General features: G+C 40.1%; 1 protein-coding gene across 11 annotated transcripts in view; it reads right to left on the reverse strand.

Moving 5' to 3' along the window:
- Positions 1-273: 273 nt before the first annotated feature.
- YAP1 (Yes1 associated transcriptional regulator) overlaps positions 274-15,044 on the reverse strand; it is an 80,967-nt gene continuing 66,196 nt past the window's right edge. For 8 of the 11 annotated variants that reach the window (XM_060273865.2, XM_060273867.2, XM_060273863.2 and 5 more), the window contains 3 exons: positions 7,222-7,352; positions 4,752-4,864; positions 274-3,838 (listed from right to left, as the gene is read on the reverse strand). In XM_060273865.2, the coding sequence (XP_060129848.2) occupies positions 3,600-3,838; positions 4,752-4,864; positions 7,222-7,352 (483 nt within the window). In that variant the 3' untranslated portion in view covers positions 274-3,599. Of the gene's footprint in view, positions 3,839-4,751; positions 4,865-7,221; positions 7,386-15,044 lie in introns of all 11 variants that reach the window. The other 3 variants (XM_088668377.1, XM_088668374.1, XM_088668373.1) reach the window with 1 other exon arrangement.

Below are 15,044 nucleotides of genomic sequence, written 5' to 3' on the forward strand. Positions count from 1 at the left end.
TCTGCGTGTCACATCTGACACACGTGTCATAGATTCGCCATCACTGGCCTTGTCTAATCTAATGGTCTCTCAAAGCTGGAAATCCACTGCAACAACATCCCTGAAAGGGATTAATTTTAGTACTGCAGTTTTATGTAAAATTTGATTTATTTCTTTTTTTAAAAAGTATTAAACGTGTAAGGATTCTGCATTAGCTGTCAAGACCTGGTACAAAATTCCTCATGCCTATGCATTACGATATGTTTAAACATGGAAAAACCAAACAAGACACTGTAAGCGCAAAGTATATATTTATATCATGTAAAACAAAAAAAGCAATGGGGAAAAAAACATATTACATAAAAGAAAATGTAACAGAATTTACTATGGTACCTAACAGAGGCATGCTCTATAAAGAAAATATAACATTCATAACTTTATATATATTTGCAAAAGTTGAGTTTCAGAGTTCTCTAATAGAAAACATTTTAAAATATGGAAGTTTTTCACCCTAAAGTGTCGTTTTAGACACGCACACGCACACACACACCTGCATCTTGTATAAAAAAAATCCCACTATGATTGCAAGTGAAGTCGTTTTAATATGGATTCTCCAGATGTGCAAAAACTAAGTTACCGTTAATCACTCAAAAATTGTCTTTTCACCTTTTGCATTGCTTGAGCTCCAACACTGATTGGTACAATTTTTGATCCATATGATTTATAGAAACAGTACACATTCCAAAGAAGTTATGCTGTCAGACATACACAAGAATTCATAAGCTTCAGTTGCAATCTGAACATAACTGTACTAAAAAAAAAAATCTCAAAGCTATAAAGTTAGGACAGTGATCTGTTTAAATATATACACCAATCAATACAAAATACTACTCATAACACTTTTCTTCCTTCCTTCCTTCCTTCCTCTTTCTTTTTCTTTCTTTCTGCATTTCAATACACACACAAAAGTTAAGCCACTCTGTCAAGTGATCAATTCGAATAAAAATCTAGACTGGCTTGTTTTTCTTCCCCTGTTAACGGTACAAATAATCTCTAAGGCACATTTCCCATCAAATGAAGAGGCTTATAAGGTAACTTGCGTTAAGTACTACATAAACGGCTTAGTGTTAAAGAGAAATTCAAGAATTCCCAGTTTTTATGTCGGTACCTCTCCAGCAGTGCTACTCCAATACAGTATAAGCTGTGTAGTGTATGTACAGCAAGGGGGGAGGAATTAAAAAGTTCCAACCTTAAAGCTGTGACCAAGAAAAGCAAACAGAAACTGTTTCTGTGCACCTCTATGCAATACCCAGGATAGGAATTCAGCAATTTCTACTTGAGGCTCAAAACAGATATAAGTGGTCCTCTGATATCTGGATACAAAGAGCTCACCGAAAAGCAGGAACTCTCAATGTCCAACTTCTCTTCATTTATACAACTGCTAAAGTCCAATTATATTTTGTGTCAGTTTGCCTTTTGAAAGGATCTTTGGGGAAATGTGGGGAGACTAGGAATAAAGGAATCCTCTTAATGGGAGTGTGATGTGTTCTTACGACTACGTCCCAAGTTACTGACTTAGGAGTTAACATGATGTTGCGGAAGGGAGCCATTGAGCCTCTTGGCCAAAGCTTCGCTTTTAGGTTTCATCCCACACGTCAGCTAGGGAGTGGGGTAAAATGAACCTAGGAGATATTATTGACATTAAAACTTAACACACAAAAGTTCCAGCCTGAAAGGTCTTTTGATGGCCAGGTTATAAACCCTTGAAAATAAGGACAATGAATGAATGAATGGGAATGTTGAAAGATCCAGATGGTAGTACTAGCTGGTGCCAACGCATTATGGAAAAAACCAAAACTTCATAGCTTATACTGTAACATTGATTCATGCTCATTTTGTTCACTTAAAAATACTCTTTGGAAAACGTCACAATTCCTACAAACAACTTCGAGGACAATCATTTCTGGTAAAAATAGTTCATGGTTTCAAGATGTACTCGGCTCCTCGACTTCAGTGCTAATCTCTACTACTAAAATACACTACTACTTGCTCACATTACAATCTAACACATATCTTTACAATCTTCTATATGCACCATGGGCTTATTCGTCAGTATGCTTCTGATGCACTTTAACTTTTAGTGTTCATGTTGCTAGTGTTGTAAACTCAAGATGACAGTGCAGGTGGTATCATAAAACTAACTATACGAAAGCATCTCAGTTTTTTTATCCATCAGGGACTTTAGAATCTCAAGCCACCAATTTCATCAACATTTTAAAAAGCTCTCTCAAAAATAGCAAGAGCTGTGATGAAGAACCATAGTATACTTTTTTTTTTTGCTGTGTTTAAAACTCATGATAAAAGCCATACAGGTTGGTCACTCTTAAGCGGTAGTCCTAAAAACATTTTGATGGATGTAAATTCCTCTGAAATTATTGGCGCGAATAAGTGTATTTAGGAATAGTGTTCAGCAGGAGTTCCAACTTTTACAATTTGCTTTGAATTCTGGTACAGGCACAAAAGATAAGCCACCGGTCCTTTAGTCTAATAATACATTCAAAGCTATCTTTTAAAAAGTTATAAGCAAAACATAGAACTATAGATATTCACTGGCTATCTGGCTATACTAGTTAGGTATAAAAAAAAGTCAACCATTTCAGATTTAAATAAGACTAGGTGAAGTCAGGAAATTTAGTTTTCATTATTTAAAAATATGAAACAAAAAACAAAACAAAACTGAAAACAGTTAACTTCTTAACCTACTGCTATATATATATTTTTAAAATGAAGGCCTAGAATTTGAAGAAAAAGCTAAAATAAGAGGCAACAATCAAGATTCTAATGATTTTTTTGTGTGTAAAATGAATCAATTATGGTGCCATAAAATGTGAACAAGCTAATAAAAGAGAATTTTTAAGTAGATAATGATGGGCTTAATCCAATAGAAAAATCACTGCTGTGCATATTTCATTCCTTTCAACGTTGATCAAGCAGCCATAGTGTCTGATGGACTGTGCCCAATAGTAAAATCTCGGCCTTCTTCTGATCCTTATTTCCAAATCCGTATTGACTTCCAATCCATCAGATACATCATTTTTGGCTTACTGGACCAGTAAGTCACTTTTTTTTTTGCAGCTTGTCACAGGCAAAAGAGCAAAACTCCAAGCAAAGCATAGCCAGCTACAAGAAGGGATGTGCAGAGTTGAATTCATAAAACATCTGCATTATTGGATAAAAGGGCATACAAAACAGATAGCGGGACAAAAAGGAATGGCAGTCATCATCCAAAACAGGGCCCTCGCCACTTCCCCATCCTTCCCTCTCTCCATTACGACCATGTGGAACAGTAGTTGCAACAGCAAAAAAAAAAAAGATAAAACGAAACATCTAATTCTTCAGAGTCAACTGTGAAAGAGGTCAGCAGTAAAACAGCAGCGTTTGGACAAGGAGGAACAAAACATTGGATGAAAAAGAATCTGGAGTATTTTGTTCATTTACTTGTTTTCCTCTCTGATCATAAGCCAAGAAGCCTTTGCCGTACAGGCTTGTTTTCAACATCAGGTACGTGTCTTATCTCCTTAGATCCTTCCAAGATTTCAAACTCCATCTCCCCGAGGCCCCTATAACCAGGTAAGAAAACTTTCTTTATCTAGCTTGGTGGCTGCCAATACGGATTCCATGTCATTAAGGATGTCGGAACTCAAAGCCTCCTGTAGGCTTGGCATCAGTTCCTCTCCTTCTATATTCATTGCATCTCCTTCCAGCGTCCCAAGGTCCACGTTTGTCCCTGGAATGGCTTCAAGGTAATCTGGAAAGCGGTTCTGATGGGAGGGTATGTTGCTTTGGTTGATAGTGTCACCTGGGTGCAGAACGAATGCAAAACAGGAACATCACATTCACTGAAAGAGATCATCTAACGTCATACGAGCTGGAGAAATTTGAAGACTTTTTCCCAACACGGAAGTCTCGACTGACCCGTGCTCTTCATTAACCTTTGCACTCTACATATGGGCAACATAGGTTTTTAGGGGGGGGGAACCAACCTCCAGTGGCCAGACCTGGAGAAAAGGTAGTGGTGGACCACCTTTCTGGAAAGCAGCTTGTAAGAAAAGATAAAAATACAAGACAGCATGCAAATCCCCCCCCCTCCCCTAATTTATTGTGATTTTGCTGCTAGTCTACAGTGTTATGTGTGAGTCCACCGCAGCCAGGCCATGGGCCTCCGGGCTGTTGTGGACAAACGCCACACATCCCTGCTATCTTGTAGCACCATGGGGCAAGCCATCAGCACACCTGGCAGCAAATGCATAGGACAGTTATTTCATTTGACACTGGGATGGTGGGAATCACTCTATAAGTAACAGACTCGCATTCACAATTCAATCAAAGATTTGCATCAACCTTAATTTATATATGATGCATTGTTTAATTTTTTAAAAAAAAATTAAGCAAACAAACAAAAGCTAGAAGCAAGATTACCTACTGTAAACCTTCAGCAAAGGGTCAACCCACCTCCCTCCTACGCAACTGTTTTCCTGATTAAACTGCTCTTATCATTAAAAACCTTCACATGTTCAACCGAAGCCCACCCTCCTGTATCTTCAACCCACTGGATCTAGTACCCTGGAACAGGACAGGGCAGCGGCATAAGAGAATTCTGACATTACCTAGAAGTGCAGGGTTTTTTCTCTCTCTCTCTCCGTTACTAGTCAGGCAAGCTACCCAAAAAGAAGAAAATCTCAAGATTTTTATTAGAAGGAAAGGATGCAAACCTGTATCCATTTCATCAACACTGTTGAGGAAGTCATCTGGAGTTCTGGGGACGCTGTAACTGCTCATGCTGAGGCCACTGTCTGTGCTCTCATCTCTCGAGTGGTATGTTCCACTGTAAAGGGTAAATCATCTTAGTTTTAACCAAGAACACTGAAGCACTCATTACCCCAAACATAAAGGCAAGTTTAATTCTGTTCTCAAGTTTGTTTGTTTTTAAAAAGACATTACAAAAACAAAAAAGAAGTTTCTTTGGCTTCTCGATTCTGCACAGAATATTCAATCCTGAACAACAACAACAAAAGCACATGCATCCATGCCTAAAGCTAACACCAAAAAGGCCCCGGCATTTTTTGGAACAATTTGTTCAGGCTGTTCAAGTGAAATATCCAGCCCCAAGTTTGTTTGTTTGTTGCTGTTGTTGTAGATACAGTTTGGTCAAAGTATGGTACCTGTGGTGATGGGGAGAGGCAGATTTGGAATGTGGATTTCATAACTGGTTAGAGATTGTGAACCAAAAAAGAGGTGGAGGTAGAAGGGGCGTTCCCTGAGAAGGAGAAATGTGGCTGGTAATTGGTGTGGGGAGGACACAGGTCTCTTCCTGGGATCCTTAGGATATATGCCAACACTTTATGTATTTCCCAAAAAAATAACTGATATTTCATGTCTTCCAGACCTAAGTAGCACACCCTCCAACTAAAAAAAAAGGTTCCCAAATGTGTGTGTAACACACTTGAGACATGTGGGACACAGATTTCAAATAACAAAAAGGCAGGTCCCTGCAGGCCTGCATCAGACTCTTGGAACGCTCAGGATTCAGGATGCTGTGGCAGAAGGAAAATGAGACCAAGTCAATGTGGCTTGGGAGTTATTTGACAAAGTGATTCTACTAGTGCAAGGACTTTAAACTCCCCTTCCCTCTCAGCTCCCAATCTTCCCCTAAATCTGTTCTGTGTTCCTCCCGCTAACTCCCGCTTACTGGTGCAGATTTGGGGAGATGCGCAGAGAAGAGGGACGGGAACTTCTGTTGCGCATCCGAAGGTCCTTGCGCTGGTGGAAGCATTTGGTTGGATGCCACCTGAGAAGTGGGCAATGTGCTTACTTTTGCTTCGTGGAGGGGACAGAGCCAGTCTGCTGGGGTAACCCTTCCCACAGGACCCTAAAGAACATATTGTGAGGCTGCTGCAACTCACGTGTGGGCCCCGCCTACAGTGATGGAATGTGAAAAGCTGCCCAAAAGCCAAGCAGGAGAAGGAAGCAGTCGGAGAAAAGCATGCCATTCCCTCCTACATCCCCCAACTCTCAAATCCTTGCTTAGAGCCACCTGACAAGAGGGAGGGAGAGAAAGGGAAAGAGAAAAGGGAAGACTCAACATCTCTTCGTAGAAAAAAGGTCTCCTATCCCTGAACTAAATAATGCAAAAATGGCTTGTAGACCTTTCAACACACACATGAAATGCTATAAGCTACAATATCCACATTTATGCTCTGGAGTTATTGACCATAGCAGGAGTACATTGTAACATAGACCAGCAACAGAAAGTCTGCATATTCAGTCGAAATGAATAATCTGCACATCCTGTGTGTGGGAAGGAAGATTAAGGCAACAATTTACACTCTCCCGGCATCTGGTACTGCCAACGTCCTATAGTCAATGAAATCGATTAGGCTGTTGAGATACCAGGAAGTTTTACTAAAATATATGCAAATGTGGTTATGACTAAGAAAACTTAAATCAGGCCTCTGAATGTCATATCCTCAGTGTAAGACGCCAGGAGATAACTTGTATACATATATCCCCAGTTTTTCTGAGCTCCTCAAATCTATATATTTACCGTTTTTAAGCGTATCTTTGCAACAATGAGGGCTAGGAACATTTCTTTAAAATTTAGCCCAAAACAGTTCACAAGGATGTATCTGAACAGGCTGCACAAATGAATGGCCCCCCCCCCAAAACCCTGTTAGCCTGTAAACTCTGCAACTTGATATGTAAAACCCTTATCACAGTTTCCTCTGTAAATGCTACAAAGGATAAAAATAGAACCAGGGCTGCTGCAGAAACTCCTTAAAGTGAGCCCCATGTTAGATCTCATTGCTAAACTTTTGAAAAGCTTTTCTGAGTCAGTAATTCTAAACGGCTGTTCATCAATTGACTTGCGCCGGGGCAAACATGTTATGACTTTGAAGACAAACCCTTCCTACAAGTCTGAACAGTTGACTTCCTCCCGCAGGAGACAGCTTTTAATCCTCAACTTAAAAAACAAAACAAAACAAAACAAAATCTGGACTTTCCATTTAAGGAAAGATTCATTTACAGCTGTGGTTCTTGGAAAAGACAGATGTTCAAAACAGACGATTACATGCACCAAACAGAATCTGAAAATGATCTTCTCTCTCTCTCTCTCTCTCTCTCTCTCTCTCTCTCTCTCTCTCTTGCAAAGCAAAACCACTAGTAGTAGTTACAGCTACTAACCTGTTAAGAAAAGGATCCGAACTATTTGTGGTCATTGTTCTCAGTTCTTGAGACATTCCAGGAGAGGACACTGGATTTTGCGGAACTCCATCCTGTTCCATGCTGGGAAGCTGACTGCGAAGAGCCAATTCCTGCCGACCAAGTTGTAGCCGCGTTAGTATATTCTGTGTACAAAGTTCAAAATCCATCGGCACCACTAAAGAACAGGCAAGAACAGGCATCCACACTACGCACAACCAGAAGGGTGCCCATTTCACCTTTGTTTCACATTGTACCAGCACACATTTTAATGCAAATCCTGCAATAACAATAACAATTATTATTTTATTAATTATATGTCGCCCATCTGACTGGGTTGCCCCAGCCACTCTGGGCATACCTATAAGAGTACCTGTAAGAGTACAAATACAATTTCTCCCTCTAGTCTAGAATTCTGCATCTCGTCTCAGAGCTGCCTTTGCAAAATGGTTCAGAGCTACACATACATATTCCAAGCAAATCTGATACAAATTGCCAAGGGAAGGCAAGGAAGGTGATCCTGAGATGGGACTGCGGAGTCAACAGGTTCTGAAGACACAAAATAGGGTTTAGCAGTGGAGGCACAGATTCATTGTGATTGACTTCCAGCTTTGCCTGAGCCCAGGACCCTTTCACTTAAAGAAGAGAGATTTCCAAGGGGGGGGGGCCTCCGAGTAATGTCTTTCTCTGAAAAAAATTTGGTAGGCCAAATAAGTTTGAGAACCTTTGCCCTAGCCACTCACTGAACTTGTATGTTTACAGGAGCCTGAAAGTTAAAATTGCTGGCGTTCTGGTTTAATAATTCCCACTTGAAATGAACGTGGAGAATTTCAAGAGCAGCAGCAGTAGCCAATGTGGTGCTCTTCAGATGTTGCTCTGTGATTTTCTAACACCAATTCCTAATGTGTACAATATCCTCTGTTTTTAGTATTTTTCGGGGAGGGGGTGGATCTTAGGCAGCAGTACTCATTATTCTGGGAGTACTGGTAATTGAACTCAATGGGTCTTACTTCTGAGTAGACATATATAGGATTCCACTGCTGGGAAATGTATGGTACGTTTTTATTTCAATACAGTACTTCAAAAGCATATTGGAAAGGTTCAGATTTTTGTCCTTGTTTCAAAAATATGTACTATTCTATATATAAAACATAACATCTGAAAAAAAATCTGGCTGAAAACTATTCTTATTTCTTCATTGCTTTCTTTTTAAAAAAAACAAAAACCCCTATGTCAAACTTTTCTAACGGCCCTTGGGAAAGAAAGAGACTTAACACTCATTGTTAGTACAAAATTCTAATTTTAGGTATTGAAAAATGAGCCAAAACAATCTATCAACCCCTTAGAGAAGCTACTCTAAAAATGAGTTTAGCTTTTTGAAAACTATCCAATTGGTCTCTTAAAGGCATTTAGTTGTGTGTGTTTTTCTCTCTCTAAAGAGTCAGAAGGTCTACATAACTTCACTGCTAGTCCCTAAATGTGAAATCCTTAGCTTGGTTTTTAAAAAGGAAGGGAATCAAGCATCTTCTAAACATTTCCTTCACTCAAAATTTCATTATCTGGCATTCCACAGTTCTGGCTTCTTGTACATTCATTAATAGATGCTACAAAAAATCTGCACAAATGTCACAAGTAAAATACTTCACAGGATGAAATCCCCATGCTTCACTCAAGCTCAGCCATTAAATAAGCAACTGTTTGGCAGTGGGCAATGCTAAAGCCCCATATGAGCCACACCAGGAACCAAATTAGAACTCTGGGAAAAAATCTACCCCAACAGCGAAGAAGTGAGCCTTCAAAATATGACTTGCTGTTTGTTTTTGGGGTAGCTGACAAATCCAATCCAACCCTCCCCCTTTAATGTTTGCTTTAAAGTGCGGAATGTATTGCATATATAACAATTGCTATTTTTTTTAAAAAAGTATCTTAGTAATTAATATGTGCAATTCCAGCTATGTACTGTATCTTCCTCAGTTTGTCGGTGTCTAATTTCACTCAGTTTTTTCAGTTCAACTTAATCAAAGGTTTTGCTATAGCCACTTCTGCATAGAAAGAAGGTAGGCGAAGTCAAATTTCCAAATAACGTGTCTGAAAGATTTTGGCTGCGGGAACATTTGCTAAAAGGGTTCTCTATTACAGTAACTCTGGATTCTTTAATGGTGCTGTTGTATATAAACGGACAAATCAGCCAAAAACCAGGATTAACCATTCTCAAAATAGTTTTCCAATATTGGTTGTGCTTTTTACATGCTCCACCACAGGTGGAGAGGAAAAATCACATCTGGCAGACTGACATTTCCAACATCAGAAAACAGTGGTATGATAGCCTAATAGGTTTTGATGGCATCAGATACCATCTATATAACACTTCTATATTTAACTTCTCTCGTAGTGAAGGAGACATTTTATCCAAAGCATTTATGGCAATGAACACAAAATTTATATCATTCCCATAAATGCTCTGGAATCACAATTCTTAAATCTTTGCACCACTGGATATTAAAAATTACTGCTCATGTCTGCAAATTCATCAACATACTTTCTAGGACTTAAGCAGGCTCCTTACATTTCCATTCCTAGTAATTTTTCACAATGGGACACTGGATACAACCCATAGTGATTTTTGCAGGAAGTGATCTCAAAAGCTGGCAGGAACCTCTTATATATGGTTCTATTGCCATATTCCCTGCAGGAACAAGGATGCAAAAACCAAATGCAAAACATTTTTCTATCAGCATATAGCAACATATGAATTATCACCATCAAGACAAATAACAGGTGATATTAGATGGACTTTAACAATATGCTGTCTTCTCAAAACTTAATAAAAAACATCAACAACAACAATTTCCCTTGCTTATCCTTCACCATAGGGTCCCAGGGCGAGTTACAACAACGGCATAAAAATGCAAGTTTAAAATCAGTTGAAACAATTTACAACCAGAAGAACAGGAGAGGTCCTAGAATCTCTCTCAGTTGTCATAGACCAGGATCAAGTCGTCCATCTTAGAATCATACAACAAAAGCTGTACAATGAAGGTGCCAAGTGTACCTTTGTGGGGAGAGATCGCCACTCCTTGTGGGCCTCTACAGAGAATGCCCTTCCCTGGGCTACCAACCCCTCAACTTCAAGGGAACTCTGTGGAAGAGGTGGTCTTTCAAATATTTGGGGGCTATGTCTTTAGGCTTTGCAACACTAATTAATTTGAGCACTTTGAATTGGACCCAGAAACAAACTGGCAAACTATTATAGATGTTTTGAAACAAATAATAATAATAATAATAATAATAATAATAATAATAATAATAATAATTTATTTATACCCTGCCCATCTGGCTGGGTTTCCCCTGCCACTCTGGGCAGCTTCCAACAAAATAAAAAATACAATTCAACATCGGACATTAAAAACTTCCCTAAACAGTTATGCACGTTCTAAATGGATCAGTTGAAATTTCCGAGTCATTGTCCAGGGCAGCCCTCAAAGAGAGTGTGCTGCAACAATCCAATGTGGAAGCTGCCATTGCATGGAATACTGTGGCCGAGTCACCTCTGTCCAAAGACGACCTAGTAGAAACCTGTTCCTTCAAGGGGAGCACAACGCTATCCAGAACAAGCAAATCTACCCACCTTTCAGACTCAAGAACATGAAAAAGATAACAACCTCTTCCTTATCAAGTTTCAGATTCAATCTGCCCTATTCAATAATTATCCAACAGGTGTGCAAGGAAGGGACTTTTTCCTTTCTACGAAATAGCCCCTGCAGAGGGGGGAAAGTGCTGAAAGCCTGCTTCTCAACAGGAAGTGATCCAGATTCCACCTTGGTTGAAGGACTGGCCAAATGCGTGTTCTAGAGAGGTTTATACTCTATTTTGCCAAAGGAATTATGAGATCACACAACAGAATAAAGCAATTGCATATGGAATTGCTTTACAACTATGTTTATCACAGCATACAGAATGCTAACCAATTCTATAAATAAGCCAACTGTAGGTATGTATCAAACTTTACTTTTTATGTGTCTGAATACCGCAAGGAATACAGTTGCCAAAAATGAATGGAATCTTCCAAATTACTTTCAGCAGAACTGCAGAAGACTCATTTCCCATAGAATTGGATTATTTAAATTTGATCCAAAATAAATCTACCCCACTAATGGCCCTAAATCTTTTTAATGCTTTTTCTAAGCCAGGCATCCCAAAACCCGGCCCTCCAGATGTTTTGGGACTACAACTCCCATCATCCCTAGCTAACAGGACCAGTGGTCAGGGATGATGGGAATTGTAGTCCCAAAACATCTGGAGGGCTGAGTTTGGGGATGCCTCAGTGGCCCCTCTCACATACTGGTGGCCCATTTGCCCTGAAAATGACTGAACAAAGTTTCAGGGTTTGTCTGCATTTGAACACTAGCAGATTATTTCAGAGAAGGACTGAGGTTCAAGAAATGAGGCCTGGATTCTACAGGATCATGTTCAGCCACACCCTTTCCCAGCATCATTGGGCTAGTTCCCAAGTCTTAAGACAACAAGCCAGTGATTGGCTAGTGCTAAAAAACTGCTCATACCAATAGTCCACTCACATGGCCAGAAAAAGCACTTTTCATTTGAAAGAAGCTCTGACCTCACAAGCCAGTTTGCAGCTTCCATGTTTACACGTTGTTTGTGCCAGGTAGTTTAGCACATGTCAGCCAAGGGCATTTTGCCAAAGTTAGCTTTCTCTGAATCTTCATCCACACAGACAGAATGCTAACAACTTCTTGCAAAACTACAATCAGTTGCCAAGTCCTAAGACTTTCTCCTGAAACAAAGAGGGCGACCCACTTCGGTGTCATGGTGCAAATAATTCACAGATGCTGAGTATACTTGAAGCTAAATTTCCACTTAAACACACAGTGGCTCCCTTGAAGCCCAATTTTTCATTCTAACCAAAAAAGTGCTCTTGGCTTTTGAAAATATTTTTAATAAATCAAGTGTTTCAGATTTAAACACGAGGGACTGAATATAACTTAGGCACAGAAAAATCAAAGAACATGGCGAAAGCTAAAGAATCCCACAACCGTATCAGTTGCTAAGCACTCTTGATTTCATCACACCACATGTATGCAAAACCCATAGCTGCCAAGTTTTCCCTTTTCTCGCGAGGAAGCCTATTCAGCATAAGAGAAAATCCCTTAAAAAGGGGGATAACTTGGCAGCTATGGCAAAACCCTTGACACGTTTCCTCTCTGTTTTAATTTACTCCGTATCACACCTTACCTGTTCCATTGTTCCACTGTAATTTGTTACTGGCATGTTTCCTGTTTTCCATCACAAGAGAATCAATAAAAAACACATATATGTGAAAAATTAAAGCGGCAATAGCCACAAAAGCTACAACAATTAAGGTGGACTTGCTTTTCCAGTGAAAGCTAACCAAACTCGGAGCTGGTGCAGAATCTTGACTTAGTCATAGCACCAAACTATGTTTATGCTTTGAGGAGCTGAGTGCTCCTTTTCCCCCTCCTGGCAAACACATAATTCAAGCGTTTAGAAAAGTGCCAAACTATGGTTTGCCTCAAGCCAGGCCAGGAGCACAGAGTCACCACACACAAGCAAAGGAAGCGTGAGGCTTCTCAAAAGATTGCACGCATACCAGCAAATTATGGTTTGGCAGCACATGAGAACAATGTGAAGCTTGCTTACCCATGAAAATACGGTAGCTGCTTATGTGAATGGACTAACATGGCAGGAGAGGATTCATGAAACAGTGCAGCTTCTCTTGAGCAGTTAGAAAATACATTGCCTGCAAATAATTGCTCACACAAGTGATCTGCTCTGTGTGTTTTTCCAATCACAGGAGGAGGAATAACAATCTACCAGGAGTCTTTCTGTAGTTATACTATTCACATGAATGGACCATTCACATGAAACAGGCCGTAGTTAACTTCTGCCCATTTCACAATGTATGCCGTACATGCTTGTGTCAGTCAACATACTGCTTTGAAGCTAGCTACATAGGACTCACTTTCTCCCTGGGGGAAAAAGAGAGAAGAGAGCCTTGTTTATTTTTCTGAAGCACTACCTGTTCGTAGCCATTTTTCTCTCTCTCTCTCTCTCTCTCTCTCTCTCTCTCTCTCTCTCTCTCTCTCTCTCTCTCTCTCTCTCTCTCTCCAGAAAATAACTTCTTAGTGTTAGATTGCATCAAGCAACTCCTTCATCAGTTCTGAACAGCCTAAAAACTGCTCAGCAACTCGGAATGAAGTATGCACTTCTGAGGTCTGGCGAAGGCTTTGAGCCACATTGGGAGAAGATGGAACACCATGACATCTGACTCATAATCACTCACACACTTATTAAAGCTTTATTATTATTATTATTTTGCCAGGAAACTGAACACAGAAGGGCTCAGTTTTGCACTGAAGTCCCGAGTGAACACACAACCTCACTATTCACAACACCACATGCAATATATGCAAACATATTGGGTGGAATATGGATAGACTTCAGGTCTGAGCTTTGGCGCATTCGCTCCAGGTCCATGGTTTTAGTAACAAGTAAAATTTGCCTAGTCTGCCAGGCCCACAGCCAGACGCAGGCAAGCAAACAGCATTTCAATAAAAAGGTTTTCAGAAAGAAGTCCAAACGCATTTAAGATAGATGTCTACCCATACTGGTTTTTACAAATGCAAATTCCTCATTTCAACAAACCTTGGATGAAAGCATCAGCTACTTGACAACAGGACAGACAAAATGGAAATACTTTTTCATGCAGCACATTAGATTATGAGTGGCTGTGTGTTATGATTTTGCTATGAGAGGCAGTTGGTGGGGAACATGACCAAAATACTACTATAGCACTTCTTGTGGGCTTCCTACAGGCACGCAAATCGCCACGCTAGGAACAGAATGCATGGCTAGATGGGCCTTTGGAGTCATCCCAGAACGGCTGTCACCTTCCATTTGAAGCACATTATTATAGAGCAGGCGATGGCGACAATGTCCTTTAGTCCAAGAGCTAAGCTACATATTATGCAAATCGATGTGGTGGAGTCCTTCCCGGACGGTACTACTTTATAGACTGCAGGTAGGATATCATATTTTACAGCTTTAAAGGACCTGCCGCCGAATTGCCCATTACATCCAAACTGGCCAATTGGTTTATTCTTGGGAGTACATACCAAGATACGAAAAAAGGATCAGATAGAGTCTGTTGCTGATTTGCATCTCCAGCAATAAGCATATTTTTAGACCATACGCTTTCTTAAAAGCGGTGGGAATTTAACACAACTGATAAATATTCTTTCTGTATTCCATTGTTTTCCTTGATAGCTATTTTCAGTGATATGAAAGAGCCTGTTTTACATCATCATCATCATCATCATCATCATCATCATCATCATCATCATCATCATTCCCCTCCCCAAAAGGACCATCCTCTTAAGGGCACATGTTAGCCATTTTGTTTCAAGGCTCAGTAGCAAGCACAAAAGGCTGCAAGCAAGGCAGCATGCAAATGTAATCGTATGATAGCAAGCCCCACTTAGATTCTGATCGCTGCATCACCTTAAGACAGGCATGTCAAACTTGCGGCCCTCCAGATGTTTTGGCCTACAACTCCCATGATCCCTAGCTAGCAGGACCAGTGGTTGGGGAAGATGGGAATTGTAGTCCAAAACATCTGGAGGGCCGCAAGTTTGACATGCCTGCCTTAAGACATGCTTGTGTAGCCTGACAAAACACAGACTAAAATGCAATCCCGCTGATGATGTATAATCCAGGACAGACTGGCACAGATTAGAAGAATGGTCCTCAGCCAATACATTTAGATT

Source organism: Zootoca vivipara, chromosome 4, assembly GCF_965207765.1.
Source record: "Zootoca vivipara chromosome 4, rZooViv2.hap1.1, whole genome shotgun sequence".
Taxonomy (NCBI): Eukaryota; Metazoa; Chordata; class Lepidosauria; order Squamata; family Lacertidae; genus Zootoca; species Zootoca vivipara.